General features: G+C 37.7%; 1 protein-coding gene across 1 annotated transcript in view; it reads left to right on the plus strand.

Annotated features, from left to right (window-relative positions):
* LOC128988860 (eukaryotic translation initiation factor 4 gamma 2-like) overlaps positions 1-24,199 on the plus strand; it is a 30,248-nt gene extending 6,049 nt beyond the window's left edge. Inside the window, exons 3-17 of the mRNA XM_054410579.1 lie at positions 701-815; positions 4,075-4,185; positions 4,993-5,250; positions 5,517-5,687; positions 7,412-7,573; positions 7,941-8,125; positions 10,115-10,248; positions 11,144-11,293; positions 12,959-13,056; positions 14,069-14,308; positions 15,088-15,330; positions 16,124-16,375; positions 17,760-17,916; positions 19,624-19,745; positions 23,546-24,199. Of these exons, the coding sequence (XP_054266554.1) occupies positions 701-815; positions 4,075-4,185; positions 4,993-5,250; positions 5,517-5,687; positions 7,412-7,573; positions 7,941-8,125; positions 10,115-10,248; positions 11,144-11,293; positions 12,959-13,056; positions 14,069-14,308; positions 15,088-15,330; positions 16,124-16,375; positions 17,760-17,916; positions 19,624-19,745; positions 23,546-23,611 (2,464 nt within the window). The 3' untranslated portion in view covers positions 23,612-24,199. The remainder of the gene's footprint in view (positions 1-700; positions 816-4,074; positions 4,186-4,992; positions 5,251-5,516; positions 5,688-7,411; positions 7,574-7,940; positions 8,126-10,114; positions 10,249-11,143; positions 11,294-12,958; positions 13,057-14,068; positions 14,309-15,087; positions 15,331-16,123; positions 16,376-17,759; positions 17,917-19,623; positions 19,746-23,545) is intronic.
* Positions 24,200-27,978: the final 3,779 nt, after the last annotated feature.

The raw sequence follows: 27,978 nt of genomic DNA on the forward strand, positions 1-27,978 counted from the left end.
TGATTTACTTAGCTTCACTGATCAATTTAGACAAATGTACTGTACCGTACCCCTAGTACTTATGGCGGCCAACGTCTCTCAATTCTCTCATTTAGTGCTACCTCCAGTTTTATTAGTTCAGTGCTTTGCTCACTCTGAATGACAACTGAAAAAACAAAATTTAGACCAAACAATGGATGAACTATTACAGTAACTATTTATGGCTATACAGTAATGCTACTTTTACCATCATTGTTCTTTTGTAAAGTATACCTTATACCGTACTTATGAATAAGAGGATTTATACAATCAAACTCTTTTTCATTGTTTGTTTGCATACTGTTGTTTTACATTAGCGTTTTATTAAATTTTGTACTACTGAATCTTACATTAACAACTGTAGACAAAAAATAATGTACAGTATGTACAATTTGTGTGCAAAGTGTTCATTGTAAACTTAAAATTGCTGCCTGAGGCTTGCAGATTATTTTAATTTGAAAAAGTGCCACTTCGCTCACTAGCTGCACAAATAATCTGTTAACTCATGCTATGATTTGATATATCATAACAGTTTTATTAGATGTTTACCTATTAATTTTGTTGTTATTGCTAGTGCATGTTGTTTAAGAACAGCAAAGAGCTTAAGAGTTTTAAAAATCAATAGTGAACTCTTCTTAAACCTTCATGAGTGTTTTGAAAATTAGTAAATTTGATGTTTTAGGGACGAATCTCGCTCCCTGCAATCGTCAAAGAGACGTTGGGTTCCTCCTTCAAGTTATAGACGCGATGCTGCACAACAGACCCCTGAAACCAGAAATGATCAGATCTTCCGCAAGGTTAGTCCTCTAATAGATCTCTAGCAAAAAATTTGGTTTTCATGCAACTTTCCTTACTATGCAGCATTAGGCCATCGATTTTCATCGCCATACTTCCGAATTCTCATATTACTCATGAACCGAAATATTTCCTTAAAATAGCCTAGCCCTACATTATAACAGTAGAATGTAATCCAGAAATTAATTCATTCGTCATTGCTGTAGCAAAATTAGGCAATTTGAGATCACTTGCTCCTCATGGATCAAAGTGTATGCATAGTTGCCTGACATCAAAATCTTTCATCCATTCTTTCTCCCTCTCATGAGTTATGGAAGAAGTTGTGATCGAAACAATATTGCTGCAAGAAAACATACGGGTACCTACCATAACATATTTTTAGGTTAGGAGAGCAGGGAAAGAGTGGTAAAGAGACTCAAACTAATTTTTTTGTGAGTAGTAGATTTGTATAGGCTACTATGGTGTGGATTTCATCTATATAATTAATACGCTACATGAAACTTTGTCGGTTGAACTCCTCCGCCATTTCTTAACTGATTTTATCCATTGACGTCTCATTGGAAAGAGCGTGTCGCGTAGATTTGCAAACTGACCTTACATTTTTGAATAAGTCCCTTGGGCTCTGCCCCAGTGGCTGTTAAAGTGCCCATGTTATCCTTATGAAGAACATTAATGTTTACATTTTGATAAGCTGTATAATTTAATTCCTGTTATTTATTTTTCAATTCAAAGTATTTTTAACTCATCGGAAATTATGATGACTTATATTTGTTTTTAAATAACTACTTTACTTCTTTGCAATTGCTTGATTTCGAGTGACGTGTTTACTAGTTTTATTATAATTTAAGATGTTCAAATAGGCCTATAGTTTGTTAGAGATGCAAAGAATGGGGATGCAAAAACTATTTACATTTCTTTATTCAATTGTTGAACTTACAATGCAAATCAGGCAATTTGAGATCACTTGCTCCACATGGATCAAAGCGTATGCATAGTTGCCTGACATAAAAATCTTTCATCCATTCTTTCTTTCTCTTATGAGTTATGGAAGAAGTTGTGATCGAGACAATATAGTTGCTACAAAATTAACTGGGATATTTACAATCTATTGTTGATTTGCTGTATCCATTAATGTTTACTGAATGGAATTTACTGATTAGGCTAAAGTTTATTTGGCATTTAAGGAAATATTTCACCTTGATTTGTGGGTCTGAATGTAAATTTCAGTTACCGGTACTTGAGATTTTTTAAATAGGCCTATAATGGTTAGCACATCTTGTGGAACCATGCTTAAAAGATTCTTGCAATATTTGTGTACAGTTGAGGAATATTGTATTTAACACATTGAGCGCGAGTGACGGGCCGGCCCGCCATGCTCAGTTGGCACACCAAGCGTCTGGCGGGCGCGCCCGTCATGTTAGCATAGCAAAAACCTTGTTTCAATGTGAGCTACGCCATTGCCGGGGAACGTTGTAATCGTTACCAGCCTGTAGCTTAGAATGCGAGCTTTATTCTGGTGTAGGTTGGTACTAAAATTGCACATAAAAACCCGACTGGCAATGCTTTTGTCCCGTTTTCGGAGATTTTCCCTATTCGAGCCATATTACAAAGACTCTGGTTATTGATCCAGGCAGTGCTGCTACCTTTGGGTGTTTCAGTGAACTACGTCCACTATCGGGGTAACGCAGAACAATCACCACTGGCTGCTCTTTTGTGATTCGTCTTACGATATTTCAATACCAATAGCAATCGCTGATTCAGTCGGGTCGGCGAGCGCCTGTTAAAGGGTTTTCGGCGCTCAATGTGTTAATTAAGCTTTTTCCCTCCTAACTTAGGCGATTTGAGAACGTATGTGTGTTTTTGGGACATATGTTTGCATAGTTGCCTGACATCAAATTCTTTCATCCATTCTTTTCTTCTCAACTGAGCTGTGAAAGAAGTTGTGATAGAGACATTATGATTGTAATTTGGGAGATCATTTTAGAAATGTGTACATGACATTTTTGTAGCCTAATATGATCATTAAGCAACAATCTCATTTTTCCACATTTTGTAGAAGTAACTTAATCAGGATAATTTTGACAGCAACCATGTAGGCCTAGGCCTAAAGTAGTTCAAAACTTTAATAACTGAGATGGTTAATTTCGGAAAAATTAAATATATTTGGCAAATTTTCTGTTTGATTAAAACTCTTTTTAACCTTGAGAAGTGCTAGAGCAACACCCCTAGGGAACAAAAAAAATGTGTTAGAAGGATTTTTGTCGTTTTAGCCAACTTAACAGATTGGAAAATACAGTAGGGCCTAGTCCTCTCTAGCATAATGAAGAAAAAAAATAACATCACTATACTATTCACAAAACACTTAAATATTTCACTGTCTCTTACAACATTTTCAACCAAGAAAAGTTTGTGTTGGGAAGATAAAATATACTATTTTACCGTTTTACTTTCACTAATAAGGTTTAAATTACCTGGCTTCTGTCATCGATCCTCGGTAGTTTTATGAAACTACAGCTGTTTCATGCCTATCACTGGCACATCTTCAGGTTTGTTGAACGCCAGCTTCTTTATAAAACATCCCTCGGTGTTGAGTTCGTCATGGTTACACAAAAAACATGTAGACATTTACACACACGAAAACACGCACGAAACATTTAAACATTAATTAAAGAACGACTGCGAAACGTGATGCGGCGCCGGTGATGGATAAGACGCGACTGACTTGTTTTACTTTCTCCCCTTATACATGGAGAATGTATTGTTTTTGTCAAAAAGTATTTAAGTGATGTCTATATGTATGTGGATATGTACAGACCTACCCACTAAACCTGTGATCCTATTTTGATGAAATGCGGTATGTAGATACTAATCTATGGCATCTCCAGGTATTATTTTTAATTTGTTGAAATTTTGATTTTTCCAGTGATTTCCCATAAAAACTAACAAAATAACAGAATAATGTCATTTTCAAAAACCGACTGTAAACAAGATTAAAATTATGGCCCTATGTTGTGGTCTTTTTAACACTTAACAAAATGGTACAACCCTCAATGCTGTAAGTTATTGCAACTTTAGTGATTTTCCTCTTGAAATATCACTCCCACCACTTGTCCATTATAAGTGTTGTTGACTCACTAATGGGAGAAAGTATGTGTCAGATTTCTGAGTTTCCTATGCCACAGTGGACTTTTACAGATTCTGATAAGCCTGCTGTAATTCCTATCATTGTGATCACACCTTATCTGTTGGTTTTGGTTGTAGGTGCGAGGAATCCTCAACAAGCTCACACCAGAGAAGTTTCAGAAGCTGAGTGATGACTTGCTGCAGACGGAACTCAATTCAAGTGTTATTCTCAAAGGTGTCATCTTGTTGGTAAGGTTTACATTTTTCTTGTAAACAAAAAAACTGTCATGGCTACTTTAGTCCCATAAGCCTAATGTTAAAAATTGGAAATTTTAAGTTCGTTTTAAATTGCATTGGCATTATCTAATTAAAATTTTTTTGTTTAAAAATCATCTCACTATTGATCTAAGTAATTTTGTTAAGTTTGGCTGAAATGCGTTCAGCCGTTATTGAGTGATGTTTCTTTATTTGTTGCATTGAAGTTGATCCCAAAGAGCTTCGCTCGCTCCGCTCAACAATGTTACTATAGTGGGTAAAAGAACAATACAGTAATGGAAAAGACCCCCAAAGTGACGTATGGGGAGAGGTTTTGTTGTCATTCACTGCTTCACACAAAAACACTAGATGGAAAAATAATTAACCTTATCATAACGTAAATAAGTCTCAAAGAAAAATGTACAGTTTCGCTGATTAATTAAGAAATTAATAAAACCATTGACTATACACAGAATATTTGTATTAAAAATTTATATTAAATTTAATATAACACTCTTGTAGTGTTCTTTTAGTGTGGTGTCTTGTGGTGCTCTCAGCACCTATAGTTGAGTAGCTATATAAACTGTTCTATTCTTTGTTGATAAATTTTTTGTAACATTTTTGGTTATGTATCTCAATATCGTTGTCTTAAACCTTAATGAAGGTTTACTACTTTGAACTCCTTAGGTAAGCTTGCTAAACTCTATTCCTCTGAAAAATGATAGAAATGCCATTGTGAGATTTGTTTTAGGATTAGTGCACTAGGTGTTTGATAAACTGAAATTACTTTCCTAATTGCAGATCTTTGAAAAGGCGCTAGATGAGCCGAAGTACAGTTCTATGTATGCACAGCTGTGCAAGCGCCTGACAGAAGAAGCTCCCAACTTTGATCCACCATCTAGCCTTGGCACATTCCGCCACTTGTTGCTAAACAAGTGCAAAACTGAGTTTGAGAACCGCTCGCATGCTACCGACGCCTACCCCGATGATGCGATCCTCACCCCTGAAGAAGAAGAGCGAAAACAGAATGCCAAGCGCAAGATGCTCGGCAACATTAAGGTGAGTGTTCTAAATTCTGTTTAGAGTTTTTGATAATGGCTGATCATGTTACTTTCTCTCACTATACATAGTATGAAAAAAGTATCGTATTGATTTTGTCAAAATTTGCAGAGTTTTGGATGGAAATATCCGTTTTGTGTCCTACTGAACCCAAAATGTGGTTTTCGAATTGATGTGTGTATATATATGTGTGTGTGTGTGTGTTTGAATGTCTATAAAGCTACAGTAACTTGTGGTGTGAGTAATAATTTAAAATTATCTTTCAGTTTATCGGAGAACTTGGAAAACTGGAGATCCTGGCGGAAGGCATCCTGCACAGGTGTGTCCAGCAGCTGTTGGGCACAACACATCGCAACAAGCCAATGGCCGAGGACTTGGAGTGCCTCTGTCAGATAATGAGGACCTGCGGACGCATCCTGGATACGGACAAAGGCTCTGTGAGTATCCTCCGTCTACTTTTAGTAGGTCCTTTGCCGATGTCCGTAGATTGCGTCAATAAGGATGGCGTGTAGCGCAAGGTATGGTCAAAACCAGAAATTTTGAATCTCAAAACCAAATGTGAATTTCATGCCTAAACGTGATTCTTTTTTTGTAAGTTAAAGTTACATGTACAGAATATAATATAATTTTTGTTAACCAATCAAAAGTGAATAAAATTGGATTTCTGACCCTGACATATTAACATGAATACTGTATGTGACATAAGTCACAATACGTCTCAAGTGTGCAAACAAAATCCCAAAAACATAGTTTTGTTAAACAACTAACAAATAAATTCAACTCCGAACACTGAAATAATAATTAGACCATGACATTAATTCAGACATCTATTTAGTGGTCAATATTTATGACTAACACACTATATAGCAGATAAAAAAAAACAAAAATTATAGTCAGGTTCTTTACAGGCTGCTTTATACATGTAGCTTGTAAACTAGCCCCCAGTGTAGGCTTCTCACTGCATTTGATTTATATGTAGTAACTATTTTGAGGATATCAGGTTTACCTGAATGCAAAAGAATCCACTACTTCAGAACAATAAACTTAAACGCGTTAACACTATACCAGAAAGTTTGAATATTTTGCTGGCAATGAAAGAAGTTTCATCTGGAAACATACGAGTAGATTTAGTATAAGGTTTACCGTATGTTTGTTACAGGTCAAGGGTTTGTCCCTTGTCCCAACTCTACCTTCCCTTGTTGAAAATACTGTCAGTAATGGCGTAATATTCCAGCTTTTGTGTATAAGCCGCGGTCACACTAGGCTGTTTAGCAGCCGCTACTAACCAGCCGCTGGCAATATCGCCAGCAGCCAGCTGGATCTGAAGGGTTCACATTATAAACCTACTAGCCGCTAGTACAATTGCTGCTTTTGACTTTAAAGCATTATGTTGTGTATGTGTTTTCACCATATCATCTATTGACACCACTCTTCTTTGGCTTTTTTTATAAACTTCATTTCGATACGTATCGCGTAAACTTTTTATTTTTTTCTTCAATGTGGCCAATTCTGCTTTAAGTCCTTGTTCTTCAAGTTTTTCCAGTAACTCCTTGTAAGCTGAGTCTTTGGCATTTCTGTTGATGTAGTCTGCAGTCCAAGGGTCCCATAGGCAAGGATAATTTTGAAATATATCTAGAAATGTAATTATGTCTTTACCTGTCCACTTGTTGCTGTCAACCATATTCACTGTTAATCGCAAAAATAAATAGAAAATACAGTAAACGAAACCAACACTGCAAAACAAACTATACATGTGTTAATTAACCAGCCGCTTGTTAGCTACTAGGGGTTCACATTGGCTGGCTGGTGCCAGTGAGGAGATCACGTGACTGCCAGCGGAGGGTAGGCAGCGCTCAAAAGTTAAACATGTTCAACTTCTGATCGTGGCTAGTAAACACTAGCGCGCTGGCATTCGCCGGCCGCTGGTTCTGGGTCAGACTAGGCTGCTTGCTGGCAATATTCAGCAATATTACCAGCGGCTGGTTAGAAGCGGCTACTAAACAGCCTAGTGTGACCGCGGCTATAGTGTTAAGTATTTTGTGTTTCTCGTCATGGAGTGGGCTCATTCCTATTCAGGTAAGTCTGATATTTTAGAACAAAAACGTTTTAGTGCTATTTTAGATAGTTGAATTGGTCACCATTAAAATATCGATCTTTACAGAAACTGATGGAGCAATACTTCAACCGCATGCAGATCCTTGCGAAGAACGAGGAGTTGCCTTCTCGCATCCGCTTCATGCTGCGAGATGTCATTGAGCTGCGGCGAGACAAGTGGGTTCCCCGCAAAGCCACCAACTATGAGGGACCCATGCCCATGAATCAGGTAGGTCTACGTCCCAACTACAGCTCAGTGCAACTTTTTAATGTCCGGCTTTCCGCCTTATCTTTTACTCATTTGTTATTAATTTTTAGTGTAATTTTTTCATTACTCACCAATGTCAGATCCTTTTATTCAATTGAGTTAGAAACATGTTATCAGTTGGCTAGTGAACAAAGTTAGGTATTATTGCGTTTTTGCTTATGATTTGATTTATGTTCGACGAAATCCTTTATTTTGAAACTTTTTTTTCATTATAGGCAGTGCTGTAAGAGGTTAAGTAAAAGTGGCTGCCAAATTCATACATTTTGATATTTTGTAGTAGGTAGTTCCACTGTAAATTAGTTGCTTATGTCTATTTTGCATTTTTCAGCTCTGTGAAGAAGAGAATGAGCAACGCAACAATTTCTCGAGGAACTCAGACCGGCGGCCGAACATGAACAATGAGTTTTACAGATACTCCCTCAAAACCCGAGGCGGGTTGGACGAGATGCTCGGAGGTCCTCTAGGGTCTCTGCATTCCAGCCCTCTGCATCCTCAATCGGATAAGTTCAACTCGTAAGTACGCCTATTGCTGTGTATAGAAAAGTAGATCATACAAATGTTTTTTTTATAATCGATGCGATAACATGTAAAGAGCCCAGAACACCGTTAATGAATGGTCGCTCGGCCATAAGGGGTGTTGTAAAATTTAAAATTCATGGACAATTTACAGTCTTTTACCATAGTGCTATTGCCAAGTAATCCTGTTCTTGTATTAAGACTACCTCCCAGAGGGGAGGTAATTGCCCGGTGTTGGAACCGGCACTTCAGGTAGGCCACAAGCTATGGACGACTGGACAAGCCAGCCTCTTTGGGTTTTACCCAAAGTGAGAGTACCCAGTGACATTCCCTCCATTCAGGGTGGTGGGGTGTTCAGCTCTGCTAGTGTTGATTAAGTTCATAGATCTTTCACCTGCCTGTAGCTTGTGGTTGTGACTTGAGTTCTTCGGGCTCGTCCTACCTGTTGTGTTCGACTGACATTTTGTGAGGCATATCCTCGACTTTGGAAGTAGCCTCGTCCTGGGAGGTGAAAAACCTAGCCCCCAAAGGGGAGGTAACTGCTCGGTGTTGGTATCGGCATTTTCAAGTAGGCCACAGACATAGACGACTGGGCATTGGGTCCCAGTGACATTCCTTTATCCAGGATGGAGGGGTGTTTAGCTCTAGGAGAGATGGAAGTGCATCATATTCTCTAACCTACCTGTGTCTGTGGTTCTTTGGGCTTCGGCCTGCTTGTTGTGTGCGACCAGCATTCAGTGTGGCAAATCCTCGACTTTGGAAGTAACCTTTCCTGGAGGTGAAAACGGGCAAGTACCCGTAGCTCACGGGGACACTCAAGGGCAACGTAACTTTCCGCAGTGTGAGGGTAACGGTTTGTAGGCACTTATGCAAACCAATCCCTGTCTCTGAGCACGGACGGTATGGTTATCTTGAGTGTGGGGGGTTCTTCCCGGAACCTCAATTGAGTCAAGGGTGTCGCCACCTCTGGTGGATAGGTTCATCCGGGTGGGTCCCACTTCTATACCTGCCTCCTTTTGGGAAACCCTGATGGCCTGGCAGTGATGTTGGGTCTGACGGGCAAACGAAGTAGATCGGGTGCTGGGTCCGAGCCCGCCAGGGGTATCTGGGGATCTATCGCTCTGGTTATCTCTGGTTTCCCAGCAACTGGGTAAGGCCTCGATCGGGTAGTGGTGTAAATGGGAGGGCCCGTCAGCGTGCTGACGGTCCCCTTCCTTCTGGCTATTGATGGCGGGTTTGCCTGCCAGGGATTAGATAGGTCCCGAGTGTTACTTGCACTAAATGCGTCGGGGCGCTCTACCATGGTCCTCTAGGTCCCGACCTAGTGGAACCCAGGTGGAGTGACGCTTAAACAAGTAGCCGGAAACCCTGGTTAGGATTGAGGGGCAACCCTCTTTCCGAAGGGTCTGCTTCGGCAGCCGGTGAGCCTGATGACCTTAAGTCATCCGCCCATGATGTGCAAAAGGTTGATGCGTAAGCTTCGGCCTACATCATGGGGCCCGGGTAAGTCTCACGACAGGTACCGGGTATGTAGTCAGGGGGCTTCGGCTCTCATGACAAAGAAATAATAATAATAATAATAATAATGATAATAATATTAAGACTACCTACCATAGTTTTTGAAGACTATGGCTTCATTGTCTAGTCTACATGTACATTTAAGCGTCGCTTATCTTCAACCTAGATTTTGTGAAGATTCGTCGTAAGAAAAAGTGTGGCCACAACTAAAAACAAATTGGACAACGTGTGCGTGTAGCTGGCAAAAGTTTGGTCATAACACAATGAAATTGGAAGCTTGCCAAGAAGTCACAGGCTTTATCTGGCCTTTATAAAATTCATATGCGATTACTGGTTTTGTGGTCAGCAAGACACCTTGGATGGGTAATCAGTTTATTTAATGTACAATTACTAACATCACTTGCAACCAATATTATTTATTGTTTCCTATTTCTTATCAACATTCTGAATGATTATGCATTTTTGCAGTTACAATGGTTATCAGTCAGGATATCGTCAGAACTCTCGGCAGAATCATCATCAACAGAACCAGCAACAGTTCTACCAGCAAAACAACCACCGCTACAACAACCAGCATAACAACAATTCTAACAATAATTCTGGTTGGTACACATCTAGACCTAACCTAGAGCCTATCATTTTCTTATGAACTTGGTTCAGGCTGTTTCTGCTTGAACATATTTTTTCTAGCTTTCAAAAATAGCAAAAATCTAGGCCCTTCTATGTTTATCATTAGTCTTTCTTTAAAAGCAAATATTTCTCGGATGTTGTTAAGTAACATTGCACGGCTGTTAACAACAATGAAAGATTGACAACTGTTGTTCCTTTGATGTTTTTATTTACTTTTCTCCTGATCGTTTTTAAACACATAGGCTATATTGTACTTTTTTATTATATTCGTAGGTGAAACATAATGAATGAATGACAGAATCTTTACTATAAAAAGACCGATCATTAGTTTTGGACGAACTGTGTTTTGGAACATCATTTATGTTCACTTAATACGTGATTCGGTACTTTTGTATTATACTGACCACACCGATAAAAATGAAATTGTTCTAAACCAACCTAACCAAACTCGATGTTTGACATTCCCTACATGTCATTTCTGCTATCAAATGAGATTTTGAAATTTTACTGCAAGTTTGGTTAGGTTAGTTTGGAACAGTTTCTTTTTTAGACGTGGTCGGTATAATAGAAAAGTACCCGTGATTCTAAAAACTCTTCAAAAATCAATTTTGATACAAAAATAAACAAACAAAAAGTTGTACTACTTTGTTCCCATGTAACAATGTCAGTCAGATATTCATGACGTTTTCCTGTTAAAATAAAATAGTTTTACCTTTGAATAATTCCTAGATGTGAATCACATCATTTCAATCATTTATATATGTATGTATATTTAATGTTTTAAATAGGATCTTTTTTAATTAAACTGGCTTAAATTTTTACAATAGTTTTACGGAACCATTGACAATAAAGTTCCAACTATTACAGGAGCTAAGGAACTAGCGCCTCGCTTCAAGAAGATGATGAACCATCAGCAGGCCTCCACCAACCTGGACGAGATATCTCTGAGGCCGCCCAGCAACTCTATGGTGTTTAAACCTCTCAACACTAAACCTCAGATCAACACCATTCCACCAGGTACACAGTGCAACTTATAACTAGCCTACATGTATAAAAGTCTATACAATTGTGGGGGATCAATTAGGCCTACAGTACTTGCATAAAGCAATCCTTGGTTGGTGTAGGGGCAGCTATTTTATAGTTGTTATGCTGAACCATCAGACCTGAACACGCTGAACAAACAGTCAAAAACATCTCTTAAAGGTACATAGGTTAGTTATTAAAAGTCATACAAGTTCAATGAAAAACTATTACTTGTCTGATGGTTCAACCTAAGAACCCAAACTAGTTGAAACTACATTAATCGTGAGGTTAAACATATGTTTGATCAATCATTATTAGTTCGGTAAAAGGTATTACATGTAATATCATCATAAACGGCCAAATGAGTTATTTTACTAGGACATTACACCCATTAAAACATAAATAATTGGTTTAGTGACAATTCCTGAGTTTAAAAACGCTTTTATGTCAAACATTGTACAATGCACTTAAGTCTACAATACTCAGCCTACTACTTCCACGTTGTAAAAACAAATATTTCTGAATCATTAACCTTTAATGTTAACTGCAACTGTGTAAGGTTTGAAATTAAAACTTTTTACGCTGTTAGTAAATAAATAAATAAATCTTTATTGTCACATAACGTTAACATAATATAGCTATGCTATAATAGCTATTTACATTACAAGTGTAGTAAGAGCGTTTTTACACGCAGCTGAATGTTGTGCAACGAGCGGAAGCGAGTTGCATAATTCTCCTAAGTGATGTAAACAAGCTCTTGCGTAACGTGTAACGTACAAGATTTTATCTGACCCGACAATATTCAGGGGGTTGCGAACAATATATTTCATTATCCATTTCACTCATCTTCTAACAGTAACGTTCATTTACAAACAAAAGCTAGGTTAGGAAAATTCTTCTAAGCATAACAATAAAATTCAAGCGCACAGCTGATTTCTAAGTCAAGCACCCACTCAATGTTATTTAAATGGGTTTCGTTACCTCACCGAGTGAGTTTTTCAACTTTACATCACTCATGAAGTAAAGAAGTAGTATACATCACGCTTGGGATAGGGAAGTTTAACATGGCGGGTTAGGTAAAACTGGTTACTTTGTTGAAATACAAATAGGCTACCTTAAGACTAAGGAGTTATACAAGACTAAAATAAACTGAAACTATAAAAATAAAAGTGGTTTAAACAAAATGTATCAATTAAAAAGTTTTGTTAAAAGCAAATTTACTTTAACACATCCTGATCAGTTAAGAAGGCATACTGTTATAGGGTTTTTTAAAAAGAAAATTAGCAAGGGTGCGTTTGAAATGCTTGGACTGTATTTTGTTCTTTAATTCTTGAGACATTTTATTAAATAAATAGTTATTTGATGTATATCAGGGTTTTTTTTACTAATGAAAGACAATGCCATATTACAGTATAAAATGTAATACTAAAAATCTACACTTTTAGACATGGAAAGCTTCCACATCATTGGCACATTCCCAGAATTCTACGATAATATTTTTTATGCAAGCTTTCCAACACTATCTGATCTATAACAAATTTTGTTACACTTTATAACTTTTGGTAGTGTTATTTTATTTATCTCATGATTAGATTACAAAAATTAGCAGTGCAATGGTGCTTGAATAAATGTGTTAATCGGCTTTTAATCTTTTTTCAGTTAACAATCACATGCCGACTCCTCACCCTGTGAAGGAGAACGTGGTGGTCATCAAACCTGCCCCTGTGGATAAAAACAAGAGCAACAAGAAAGAAAAGGTGAGGAATAGTAGAGTAGGCCTACTTGGAAAACATTACTTAGTCGTTGATCTTATGTTTGTTAACGGCCATCTTGGATAGTTTCAAACAGCTTCTGAAGAGTTAATTAACATCCAAAAATATTTGTTCAAACACTATAAAGTGATTATAATTTAAATATCTACGATACTGTGGGATAGGAAATTTTCTTTGTTGTTTTTGAATTGTTTTATGAGTTAGAATGTCTAGGCTCCAAGGACTCTTAAAGAAGACAGTTTGATTTTACTCTGTGTTGGCCTAAATGTAAATCTAAAAAAATAATATTTGAGTAGATTATTTGTTTTTTTTGTCCTTAAGCTAGCTTTATATATTAAACAATTTAGATGAAAATTGTTAAAGGAATAATCATGTACAAAATTCTAAGTAAAGACTTCAGGCCATATTTTAAAGTAAAGTCAAAAGGCTGATAGAAATTCTTCAGCGATTGTGTTGAAATAAAAACATACCCAAGAAATTCTCAAATTAAATGTAGGCTCTAAAGATCAGGGATCGTGGGTGTTTCAAAATGAATATCGGGTTCTAACGCTTTATAAATTCGGAGATTGTTTAAGTTTTTTGCAAGTAACTTTTAAGTGGTGAGGAAATTGACCAAAGTGGAAGGTAATATTCTCAAAGGGAATAAAATGTTCTACCAATTACTATTGCCCAACTTTAAAATACTCAATTAAAGCAGCCAAAAATTGCCTCAAGACTAGAAGATCAGTAAACAATCGTCTTTCTTTACATGTGCTGTGTGACGAATAGTGCTAAACATTGAACACTTGTAGGCTTTTTTCTAAAACGTTTTAAGTTGCTTTTACATTTGATGTGTGAAAACATTTGATGTGTAATAAAAGTTTTAAGCCTTATTAATTTTGAAACACCAGTTACATTTACCCTTAAAAGTTTCTCATAATTCTGTGATTCCGTCCATCCCTGAATATAAGCTACTAGGCTATGTAGGCAAGATTTACAAGTGACATGTGCTGTCCAGGGTCCCAGCAAGGAGGAGGTTCTGCGCAAGGTCGGGACACTCACTGAGGAGCTGTTGAAGGAGCGCAGCGTGGAGTCTGCTGTGTCCGGGTGGAAGGAGCAACGAGTGCCAGAGAGACTCGTGTCGGAGGCAGTTGTGTGTGTCTTGACTACAACACTGGACAAGACAGAGGCTGACAGAGAGCTGGCCGTCAGCTTTGTGGCGGCTTTGCGCAAGGAGGGAGTCGCCACCTGTACACAGGTATTGATCACTTATCTTCAATCGGTTAAAAATCTCGGTAACGGCTTAGGTTAGGTCAAATCCTGTGCTCGATTTGTGGGGGAACAAGGTGGAACAGAGTTCCGGTTCCTCTCTTTCGGAAAGATAAAAATATTAGTATAAAAAGGTACATAAATAGGTACAAATCACATTAAATAGGTTACAGTTCCAGCACCTCACTTTTTACAAATCTAATCACTGCTCAAATCAAATTTTGAATTTAGGCCTAATCAATATTTTAAGTAATCTTAGTAGTATATTTCAGGGTGTAACATAGAGCACAGGGGCCTAGATTTTTAGGATTTTTTGTAACATGACTGACTCTTTCCCATTCAGGTAAGCCTGCTATATTCTCAAAAAATCTTAGTAGTTTATTTGTTTTATTACATGGAAAAACTTTAGCTATTCCGGGAGACTATCACAATTTCTCTGCTTTGGTGGGTTACAATGATGATGTTTCTGCAATCATAGATGATACAGCAGTTCAATGAAGACTGAATATTGGTTTTGTTTGTAATTTGCCATTTATAAGAATTTTTACTGAAGATTTTTTAAGCTTCCAAACTTAAATTTCCTTTGTTGCATGAGAAGGAAATTCTCATCTTGAAAATTAGAAAGGAAACAAAACCCTGTTCTCCCTACTTTTGACGTAACGTCTTAAGTTTTAATGCATGTGTAAAATGTCATATAGGCTATATTGCATAACATTCGAAGTCATTTTGATTGAAATGGAATCTCTGAAAACATAATGTCTTTTACAGGTCGTGGACAGTTTGCGTAACATTGTCAACTCCATACCAGAGAGGGAGGCCGCAGTGCCCAAGATACACAGTGTTGTGGCCGGGTTGGCAGCCCTGGCTGTGGCCGAGTCCCTGGTCGCACTGGCTGAGGTGGCAGACATGGCCGACGGAGGAAACCACTACCCTCTGTTCATGCTTACTCTGCAGAACTTGCATCGTTCACTTGGCAAACAGCCGATCACCCAGCTCTTCAATGAAAGCAAGGTAGTAGGCCTTTGCACTTCTCAACCATAGATGTTTATGACCTTAAAACCTCTCATGATAAAAAAAAACCAAACGGAATAAGGCATAACAATATTAAAGCTTGAAAAGGGAAGTACAGTAGAACCTCTTCTATTACTTGAAATAAAGTAAGAAATGTCATTTCTGATAGACGGATACCCAAAACTTTGGTTAGTTTAGTACAAAGAAAGGCTCTAGGTTAGGATTTTGAATTGTGGGATAAAGGGAGGATAGCAGCTAGTATTTAGTCCTCTGGGGAGACTGTCAAGTGTATTTAATCCTCTAAAGGTAAGGTAGCTGATATAACAATCTATGTAGGAGTTAATTCACTATTTAATGAGGATTTAGATATAATGAGGCATTTAAAGAGGATATCAGGAATAACATTTTTTAAACCTTAAGTGTAAGAAATTTTTATAAACATTTAGAGTGCTCCTAACCAACCATGATCGCAGGAATAAATTATTATACAACAGCCGATAACCGAAGGACTTTTTATTTCAATTTTTAAAAAACTGTTAAAACTGACCACCGATATTAACTACCGACTTACCCTAGTAGTTGACAGTTAATTTTATAAATATATTTAAATGGTTTTTATTAGTTAGTGCTGCTAATGTTGCAAATAAATTTTGTTTAGTCTACACTTTTTATGTATAATCTTTGACTATTAATCCAATAGTCAATGGTATAATATATGGTAAATGATTTGTTTATTTGATATTATTTTACAATAACATGATCAGAAAAACTACAGCATGTGTTTCCTTTGTAGGTGAACCTACTGCAGACACTCCCCGAGGGTGATCGGACCAAGGAGCGTCTGTCGGAGCTGCTGGACGACCGCGGCCTCGGCTTCCTGTGTCCACTGTTGCGCATCCAGGCGGAGCTGTGGAAGCAGTTAGAGGCAGACCAGAACCCCTCGGCACTCTACAAGTGGATCAAGGAGAACTTGGAGGTTGCTCACCACACAGACACAGGCTTCATATCTGCCCTGGTCACCGTCGTCGTCAAGTACATTCATCAGGTAGGCAGTGTAACCACTATTGTTGTGTCAAATCCGAAAATCGCCAAAACTTGGCAAAAACGTTTTGTAAAACTAGGTATTGATCTCACATTCGTGTTTGGAGTTGGATTTATTTCATGATTTAAAAAATTATGTTTTTAGATTTAAAGTGTAGTAGAAAATTTATGTTATTATGTCAGGGTCAGGAGTCCAATTTTTTCTCTTTTTATCTGAAAGGGAAAGTGTCCACTTCAGCATGAGAAAACCTAAACTTCCCAATGTACACAAAAGTTATTGAGCGGAGCGAGCGAAGCTCTTATACGTCGACTCTTATGCATTTTGAAATACGCAAACTCCTCCTAGACAGCAGAATTGATCGTTTTCAAATTTTGCATGGTGATAAAGACCATATCGGTGAGTGCCAACATCTATATGGCGTTAAAAAAGTCTCTCAGGAATCCGCCCCACTGGGTCTCAAAGTTTCAATGTAATCCTTATGGAAGCAGTATTTGACACATTAACAAAGACATATGATCAGCTGTTGACTTTTGAATGCGGTAGATAAAGAAATAGCTGATAGCATAATTCCACAGAGAACAGAAACGGTATGGATCATAAATATAATCAAATGACGACACTAGCTTGAGGTCCGTGACGTATGAAGTGGTGAAGGAAGTAGTAAAGGTGAGCAGTCTGGAGTGTGGGAACTGTTTATGGCGATTAGATTAAGGTATCTGCATTCCTAAAATTCTATGGGAAGGGAGGAAACAGGTCCACGACGTAGGAAGTGGTGAAGGAAGTAGTAGGCGAGCTGCTCGAGGTGTGGGATCTGTTTGTGACCATTAGATTAAGGTATTTGCAATCCTACAATGGTATGTGAAGGGAGGAAAACAGGCCCCCGGCGCAGGAAATGGTGAAGGAAGTAGTCAAAGCGAGCTGTCCGGAGTGTGGGAACTGTTTATGACGATTAGATTAAGGTTTGGGAATGGATTAATGTATCTGCAATGCTAAAATGCTACCAGAAGAGACTGTAGACTGTATGTTAAAATGATTACGAAGCACGAATCGATACATATTTTCGATACATGCAATCGTTTACAATCGAAATTTACAAACTGAGTTGACAACAGCTGATTTTTACTCCATAGAGGCTAAAAACGATTTTTACTCCCGCTACTTTAGACCCGCAACACATGCATTAAAAACTACTGTTTTTACTGCAGTATGACAAAAACAATATAATATGAACCCTTGATGACTCCGCTCAATTTTGTGGATGCCCCTGCGAACGCCACCTAGTAATATTCTTCACTGTCACCGACAGCAGTAATTCTTGGAAGAGAAATAATCATTATGTTTTAATTAAAAAAATCTTATCTTCATGAATGTTTGTGTTTTGTTTTAGGAGGCCAGTGGAACAGACAAGGTGCAGGAGAAAGAGAAAGCACTCTTGGAGAAGTTCAAGCCAGTGTTGGAGCACTTCCTCAACAACCGCACTGAACTTCAGGTGGTGGCAGTCTACGCCCTGCAGACCTACTGCTTCTCACTGGACTTTCCTAAGGGTAAGTCTTGTATCCTCACAGAGAAGAAGGGATCACAGGGTGTCCACATTCTGGAAAGTCAGGGATAGTCATGGAAAGTCATGGAAAAAAATTATGGTCATTGAAAGTCATGAAATAGGCAAAAAGTCATGGAAAGTCATGGCAATCCCCAATGATGGATGGATTTTAGGGGACCTTTCAATGCTATAGTCGGCCGTAACCGCGACTATTGTAGCATTTTTCCGAATTTTTCACAAATGTACGACAATTTCAATTTATAGGCCTACTGTTGTCTTAGTTGATGGGTTTTGAGTTTGTATTAGTTCATTGTTGTACCTATTGTACTCCATTGTTATCTGTTAATACATATTTCAATATTTTCTGCGAAATAACTTGTCTAGGCAGTATTATTTGTGTGTGTACGGAATATTATAATTTTTGAGCTAAGTTCGTGAGTCATGGAAATCAATGGTTAATGGTCATGGAAAGTCAGGGAAATTGATGACAAAATTTCTGTGGACACCCTGGATCAGAAAATGTGCAGTTAAATAGGGTGTCCACATTCTGGAAAGTCAGGGAAAAAGTTCTGATCATTGAAAGTCACGGAAATCCCCAATGATAGATGAATTTGAGGGGACCTTTCAATGCTCTAGTCGGCCTTAACTCCGACTATTGTGGCATTTTTCAGGATTTTTCATAAATGTACGGCAATTCAATTTATTACAGTTGTATTAGTCTATGAGTTTTGAGTTTGTATCAGTTCATTGTTGTACTTACTGTACTCCATTGTTATCCATTAATACATGATTTAGTATTTTCTGTGAAATAACTTGTCTACGCAGTATTATTCGTGTGTGTATGTTATTTTATAATTTTTGAGTAAAGTTTTTGAGTTATGGAAATTAATGACAATTTTTTTGTGGACACCCTGGGTTAAAGCAACTTGAAGAATAAAAATACTGTATTAGCTATAGCCAATAAACTGACAATTACTATCTCCCATTGGCTTGACGTTAAAATTGGAAGTCGTATGAGGAAATGGTTTGAACAATTATAGTGGGTAACCGGAGGAAAAACGTATGACTTATTCTGGTAAAATATTATGAAGAAGTAAAAAACTGTTTCAATTTAGTTATTAGAATTGGAAAATCAGAATCAGAATACTTTATTCTTGAACATAGAGTACAGAATAGGCGCCAAACATTACAGAGATTTAATTATATAATAGCATAAAGTTGTTGGGCTTTGAGGCGCTGTCGGTAGTGATGGTTATTACTATGAGGGTTGTTTGAATAATGCACTTAAAAGCATTGTATTACATAACACCACGAGTAACGTAGCAATGAGGTTTGAGGGAAAAGAAGGATTAAGAGAAAGAAGTTAAATTGTAAAGCTTCGAACTTCAACTAATCAGCTGTTTCCCAAATTTAATTTTAAATAATCTGTGCAATCAGTATTTGGTACAATGAGTCGTTGCATAACTGTCAGTATGGCAATGAGAGGTTATAAACAAAAACATAACCTCTATTAGAAGTTACGAGTAGTGATTGTTGGTACCTAATTAAAAAACGGTCAGTGATTGTTAGTAATAAAAAAACTGTGGTAGGTAAAGTAGTATACGCAACTCCCTAAAAAGTCTTAACCATACTTGAAGAAGTTCATAAAGCACTTTGTTAAAACATAACCTGTTAGTAGTAATTTGTTAAAATATTATGTATTATTTTACAGGTATGCTGCTAAAGTGGTTTGTCTATTTGTACGATTTGGAAGTGATTGAAGAAGATGCTTTCCTGAAGTGGCGTGAAGACATTACAGACGCTTATCCAGGAAAAGGAAAGGCTCTCTTTCAGGTAATTAATTAAAATTAAGAGTCATAAAAAATAAATCACTTTTATGAAGAAAATACAAATTTTGTTAGTAAGTAGATTAACTTGGCTTAATCTAAACTATCTGTTAACAGTTTCTTATCATTAATCAGCTGAAGAATCTTGCTTGAACCATAAAAACATAAACTAATCTTCCCTACTGCAGTTATAAGCTACGAACAAACTAGGGCGGCACAGCACGGACGGCAGCTTCCGCTGTTTGTTGAAAAGTCCGAGAGACAGAACTGTAGGACGTTCCCAAGCTGCTGTACCGACCAGACGCTGCGCACCAACCGAGCGAACGGCACGGGACTTCCGCCATTCTTCACTGTTCTCACGGTCTCCATCAAAGTCGGACTCGCAGTTTTAGCTCGAAGACAGTACTAAATTGCTGATGTGCGGTTGTCCCGTCCCGTCCTCTGCGCCGTGCCTCCCTAGTGCACGCATAGCTTTACTGAAATTTAAGATTGGGGTATGAAGTTTTATGGGCCGAAAGTGAAGGGTTGTGCTTTTGGTAATAGAAATATTTATACAATTTTAGGTTGCCTACCCAGAATTACCCACCCTGTAATCCAATAATAAACTAAGGGGAATCAAATCAAAAATCAAATCCATTTATTGCCATCAACACTAAAATACATGTATAGCAACGTCATACAATTACATCACAGTATAAACATGGAAAAATTTGGTCATTTTTGCAATACTGTTCATACAAATCAGACAACTTAAAAAGTTACAAGAGGTTCTACCCGCGAATTCACGGGTGAACAGAAGCCACCATTAAATTAATTTAATCAACTTTGACTTTATGTTTCATTTAAAGGGCCCAAGTTCGAGAAATTGTCATCTGAAATTATGTTAAAAGCAGTGGAACCTTCATACCTTACATCCTAGGTTGGCCGAGGCTGTACCTGAACACGCAGCTCTCTTTCACGACGTCTTTAATACCTTAATACTTTGTTACTTTATCAATGAAATTGCGACCTGTTAAAGATCGGTGACAACCTCTAGGAACGAAGAACATACATGGTTTGTTAATCTCATATTCGTCGTGTTTCGAACACCTTTATTCACTCACTTGTATCAAACAGCTAGAAATAGCTTCACTGTCCATTTGCCGCACTTCTTTTAAGAACATAAAAGTAAATAATAAAATAAGTAAACAAAAATGTAAACAAACAAACTATATTGGCAATTGCATTGGCCAGCTGTTGTTAACTAAATTAATCGAATAATAACTTCCAAAACATGCAAGGCCCTTTGGAAATCAGCCTGTGGGGCAGAGCCCTTAGGGAGTTCGTCCATACCAAACATTTTTGGTAAATCTACACACTCTAAGCTTCATTTTGATATGCCATATGCCTATATTTTTATTGGGTAAATGGCCTTAACCGTTTACATAAAATGTTATTTTATCACTTTAATAATATAACCTGGTTAAAAACAAGACCTGGTTAAAAACAAAAAATTTTTTTTCTATAGAATGTTATTTAAATAGGGACGTTAAGTTAGATTAATAATTTAGTAAGGCATTTTTGTTATTTCTTAGTTTTAGTATATCATGTATATGACTTTATGTCCTGTCAAAAAATGATGTAATGACATGTAGTAAATAAATAAATAAATAAATAAATAAATATAATAGATTTTTATTAGAAGCAAACCAGTAAAATTTGCAGTTGCCCACAAAAGACTTGCTGTACAAAAATTTAGGGATGGACGGGAGGGGGACATTTTCGTGACCGCGGGAGACGACGATGACGTTTCCGTGACCGCGGGAGACGACGATGACGTTGACACGGCCGCGGGAAATATTCATGATTTTACTGACATAGCGGGCGACGACGATGACGTTTCTCGATAACTACGAGAGGCAATGATGTCTACACGGCCGCGGAAGATTTTCGTCATTTGCCGTGACCGCAAAAGACGATGATGATGATTTCTACACGGCAGCGTGATATGCTCATGATTTTGCCGTGATTGCGGCCGACGACGATGACGTATCCGTGACCACGGGAAACGACGATGACGTTTCCGTGACCGCGGGAGGCAATGATGATGTCTACACGGCCGCGGAAGATATTCGTGATTTGCCGTGACTGCGAAAGACGACGATGATTATGTCTACACGGCCGCAGATGTTCATGATTTTGCCGCGATCTCGGACGACGACGATGACGTTTACGTGACAACGGGATTAACGATGATGTTTACACTGCCGCGGGAAATATTCATGATTTTGCCGAGATCGCGGACGACAACGATGATGACGTTTCCGTGACTGCGGGAGGCAATGATGATGTCTACACGGCCGCGGAAGATATTCGTGATTTGCCGTGACCGCGAAAGACGACGATGATTATGTCTACACGGCCGCAGATGTTCATGATTTTGCCGCGATCTCGGACGACGACGATGACGTTTACGTGACAACGGGATTAACGATGATGTTTACACTGCCGCGGGAAATATTCATGATTTTGCCGAGATCGCGGACGACAACGATGACGTTTTCATGACTGCGGGAAGCAATGATGATGTCTACACGGCCGCGGAAGATATTCGTGATTTGCCGTGACCGCGAAAGACGACGATGATTATGTCTACACGGCCGCAGATGTTCATCATTTTGCCGCGATCGCGGACAACGACGATGACGTTTACGTGACCACGGGATCAACGATGATGTTTACACTGCCGCGGGAAATATTCATGATTTTGCCGAGATCGCGGACGACAACGATGACGCTCCCGTGACCGCGGGAGTCAATGATGATGTCCAAATGGCCGCGCAAGATTTTCGTGCTTTTGCCGCGATCGCGGATGACGATGATTATGTTTCCGTGATCGCGAGAGACGGCGATAATGTATACATACCGCGGGAGATGTCCAGGATTTTGAGACGGCGATAATGTATACATACCGCGGGAGATGTCCAGGATTTTTCTATGATAACGTAAGACTGTGATGACGTTTACGTCACTGTGGGAAGCGACCACACGACCGCAGGAAATATTCAGGATTTTGTTGCCATAGATAATGTGTTCATAAAAAATGTTGATAATATTCAGGATTTTGCTGCTATCGAGAGAGACGATGTTTCCGGTAGCCTTAAGTAATGCTGATAATGAAAATTATTACTATAATAAGGATTATTATTTTTTCAACACTAGCTCACTGGACTTTGTTACAAATTTGATGTGTATTGTATACTTTAAGTGGAACCAAACAGATACGCGGGAACCTGGAAAAACTTTGAAAAACCAGGAAAAAACCTGGAAAAAACCTGGAATTTCACTTTAATAAAATAGTATACACCCTGATCGTGAATATATCTCGCGATAGCGGCGTCACTGTCACTTGCGAAGCGGCAATCTCGCTGACAACCGGATCAAATCCAATCCCAAAAATCAGGAATATTTTTTTCCGAAAATTTCACGAAATTTCAGGACCTGTTCAATGTTCATCCCTACAAAAATTGGCAAGTAATATGAATCCAATTTTTTTTTTAACCTCTTAGTGGACACCCTAAGATGGTTGATGGTTTGGTTAGGGAAGCGAACTAGTCTAGTGGTAGAGTGTGGAACTTTATGTTCTGAGGCCCTGGGTTCAAATCCCGCCAATCACCAATGCATTTTATTTAAGTGATAAGACTGCGACCCCCTGTAGACATAGCCTGAATTAATGTGGAAGACTCCGAGCTAGAACTTGGAGATATGGTAAAAAGTAGGCTAAAGAAATAGAAAAAGGAGACTGATGTGTGATGTTTTGTGTCCTAGGTGAACTCTTGGCTGACATGGCTGGAAACAGTCTCCTCAGAAGAGGAAGACGAAGAGGACGCTTGAAGAATGATTGCATGGCAGTATTAATTATAACAAATAAATGATGGAGTATGAAAACAAATAGAACAACCACTCATTTTTTATAAAAAACTTATGTATTAATTATAGTCGTTATATCTTAATTATACAAATAATTTTAATTTTTTCTATTATATTGTTGTACCGATTTAGTGTCTCCAATTGTAGTTCTGTACACAGTAATAAATAAACCATTTTAATTGTGACTTTTAGGTTGCAACTTTTACTTCTGTGATTTGTTATAGATGATCTTTAACTGTCCTGAAACATATATCTTTTTGTAATTTTTTTAAGGTGAAATTCTGATTAGTGTGAGGTCGAGTGCATTTAGTTGGTGTTGTCTTGTATTAATATGAAATCTGTTTCTAAAACTATTGTTTTCTCCTCGTAATTTATTATTCTTTGTAAACTAAACTAAGCTAACTAAGTTGAACTTCTGGTTAAATGTAGACAATTTCAATTCCTATGCAACGTGTGTTAAGTTTCTTATTAAGTATTTTGGATGTATGCTAGAAAATATAACGAATTTATTGATAAAATAATAAAAAATGCAAAAAAATTGGAAAACTACAATTGTGTCATTTTTTTCTTTACACACTTCTGTTTCCTTGTAGTTTGTTATTTTTCTGAAAGGGGCCGGTAAAAGCCACAAAGAGTTGATTTGTCGAATTATTGAACACCCCAATGAGTTTTATTAAGTGGGTTCTACCAGGTCCGTGAAGTTGGCGTACCCATATTAGCGTATCCACTTTTGATCATTCCAATCGTTAGTTCATCGTTAGTTCTCGATAGTTCCCAAATTTTGTCGTTAGTTCTCAAAAAATAAAAAAGTTATAGCCGATAATAAGTGGGTACGCTAACTTCACACTTCCGGGTTCTAGCGCACGCCGTTTCCTGATGATAAATGTTTACATCTATATATCAATCGTTAGTTCTTCGTTAGTTCTCGATAGTTCTCCAATATTAACGTTAGTTCTCAAAAAATAAAAAAGTTACGAGGCATACAAAGTGGGTACGCCAACTTCACAATTATAGAATTTCCAGCGGGCACACTTTTTTGAATAAAAATGCTTATATCTATATACCAATCGTTTGTTCTTCGTTAGTTCTCGATAGTTCTCCAATATTAACGTTAGTTATCAAAAAATAAAAAAGTTACGAGGCATACAATGTGGGTACGCTAACTTCACAGTTATACAATTTCCAGCGGGCACAGTTTTTTGAATAAAAATGCTTATATCTATATACCAATCGTTAGCTCTTCGTTAGTTCTCGATAGTTCTCCAATATTAACGTTAGTTCTCAAAAAATAAAAAAGTTACGAGGCATACAAAGTGGGTACGCCAACTTCACAATTATAGAATTTCCAGCGGGCACCGTTTTCTGACTGAAAATGTTTATATCTATATACCAATCGTTAGTTCTTCGTTAGTTCTCGATAGTTCTCCAATATTAACGTTAGTAATCAAAAAATAAAAAAGTTACGAGGCATACAAAGTGGGTACGCTAACTTCACAGTTATACAATTTCCAGCGGGCACAGTTTTTTGAATAAAAATGCTTATATCTATATACCAATCGTTAGTTCTTTGTTAGTTCTCGATAGTTTTTCAATATTTACGTTAGTTCTCAAAAATAAAAAAAAGTTACGAGTCATACAAAGTGGGTACGCAAACTTCACAATCATACAATTTCCAGAGGGCACAGTTTTCTGACTATAAATGCTTATATCTATATCTACATGTGTCTACACACATGTGTTGTTTTCCCACCAACTGTTCGTTTCGAGAATGGCAAAAATATTCCTTCACTTTGATGTGTGCAAAAATACCGGCAATGAACAGAAAACACGAGCAGGAGCATTTGCTGTCATACTACTCGCGATTCGGCGAGTTGCTGTTCTGTACTTTGCGTGGGTACAGTCTGGAGCCGGCTAAAGGCATGGAACTTGAATAAAATCCCCTTTTTTCAAATCATTAAACTAAATTTCAATTAATATTTTATTATAACTAATTTATCATAAGATAACAATATTTATTCTCGGTATATATTAATAACTTAACACTTTTAATTTTGAACGTATTTTGAAACTGTTAAAGAACGATGCTGTGAATGTTGGAAAGAATAGTTAGTTAGTTAGAATAGTACGTTTTTGAGAAAAATCGAGAACTAACGATTGGTATATAGATATAAGCATTTTTATTCAAAAAAGTGTGCCCGCTGGAAATTCTATAATTGTGAAGTTGGCGTACCCACTTTGTATGCCTCGTAACTTTTTTATTTTTTGATAACTAACGTTAATATTGGAGAACTAACGAAGAACTAACGATTGGTATATAGATATAAGCATTTTTATTCAAAAAAGTGTGCCCGCTGGAAATTCTATAATTGTGAAGTTGGCGTACCCACTTTGTATGCCTCGTAACTTTTTTATTTTTTGAGAACTAACGTTAATATTGGAGAACTATCGAGAACTAACGAAGAACTAACGATTGGTATATAGATATAAGCATTTTTATTCAAAAAAGTGTGCCCGCTGGAAATTCTATAATTGTGAAGTTGGCGTACCCACTTTGTATGCCTCGTAAATTTTTTATTTTTTGAGAACTAACGTTAATATTGGAGAACTATCGAGAACTAACGAAGAACTAACGATTGATATATAGATATAAGCATTTTTATTCAAAAAAGTGTGCCCGCTGGAAATTCTATAATTGTGAAGTTGGCGTACCCACTTTGTATGCCTCGTAACTTTTTTATTTTTTGAGAACTAACGTTAATATTGGAGAACTATCGAGAACTAACGAAGAACTAACGATTGGTATATAGATGTAAGCATTTTTATTGAAAAAAGTGTGCCCGCTGGAAATTCTATAATTGTGAAGTTGGCGTACCCACTTTGTCTGCCTCGTAACTTTTTTATTTTTTGAGAACTAACGTTAATATTGGAGAACTATCGAGAACTAACGATTGATATATAGATGTAAACATTTCTAATCAGGAAACGGCGTGCGCTAGAACCCGGAAGTGTGAAGTTAAGGCGGGGACACACTTGTCATACACTCTCCCGATCCTACTACGATCCGATTTGCGGGATTCCAGAAGGATCGGTGCGGGATCGGAGGGGGTGAGCACACATGTCATACACGATTCCGACCCATCTCAGATTTCCTCCACCGGTCGATCAACACTTGCCAGTCTGATTTGTAAACTAAGTGCAGAAGGTGGTAAAAATGATCAAAAACTTTAGACTTCGGGATTCACCCATGATGGCGGTTTGTCTAGATGAAGAGGAAGAAAGTCAGACATCTCTGAAGGGAAGTGGAAAACGAAGAATTTGGGTTCATTCTGTATGGAAAGAAAGTTAGGTGGTTTACTTAAGTGCCCATCTTATATTAAGCACATTGGGTTTGCTCTCTCGAGTTCGTTTGGCTCTTCTACCCGTCCGATTTTCATGATCGAGGTCTCAAATTGAAGGTATGCACGCACAGATTTCACATAAAGCATCGGCATATATTTATCTTAAACCATTATTCTTAAATCTTAAGAATAAAGGTGATTTTAAAAAAACAACCCATCCTGCATCCGACAAACGAATAGACTGCAGTGTCGGTGCGTGATCGGAGCCAAAATCGGAGTAGGATCGGAGTATGACGTGACGCGTGTCGGAGAGGTGTAAACAACCTCGTTTAAAGTTATGTACCATTCCCCTCTCCGACAGTCGTACCACAGTATGATCGGAGTCGGATCGGAAGGGTGTATGACAAGTGTGTCCCCGCCTTTAGCGTACCCACTTATTATCGGCTATAACTTTTTTATTTTTTGAGAACTAACGACAAAATTTGGGAACTATCAAGAACTAACGATGAACTAACGATTGGTATGATCAAAAGTGGATACGCTAATATGGGTACGCCAACTTCACGGACCTGGTTCTACCCAGCAGCCTGAATTTCAATTCTAGATGGCGGATTATATGGATTGAAATATAGTTCGTGATTGAACATGCCTCGTATCGTTAAAGCTCCCAACATTCTAAAACAAATTTGTTTCCAATGATTGTTTTTTTTGTGTGCCCTTAACATATCAGAGCTTGCAATGTATGGGGATAAATTAATTTATGGATTTTCATAATGAATTTGAAAATACTTAAAGAATCAATTACAAAGTTTCTGTTCAGCCAAGTACATAGTTTGGATTTTTGTGAATATTTTACAGTTCATTTCAACTCGATAAACACTTTATTAATGCCAAGAGGTTCTATTTTGTGGGACAATGTTTACTCGGTAGCAGCCGGCTGGTGGAACCCTCTCAAGAGGAGACATACTGTAAAACTTAAATGGTAGTTTGCAG

The sequence above is a fragment of the Macrosteles quadrilineatus genome, unplaced genomic scaffold, assembly GCF_028750875.1.
Source record: "Macrosteles quadrilineatus isolate MER2022 unplaced genomic scaffold, UCM_ALF_1.0 Scaffold_3__2_contigs__length_128488019, whole genome shotgun sequence".
Classification (NCBI taxonomy): Eukaryota; Metazoa; Arthropoda; class Insecta; order Hemiptera; family Cicadellidae; genus Macrosteles; species Macrosteles quadrilineatus.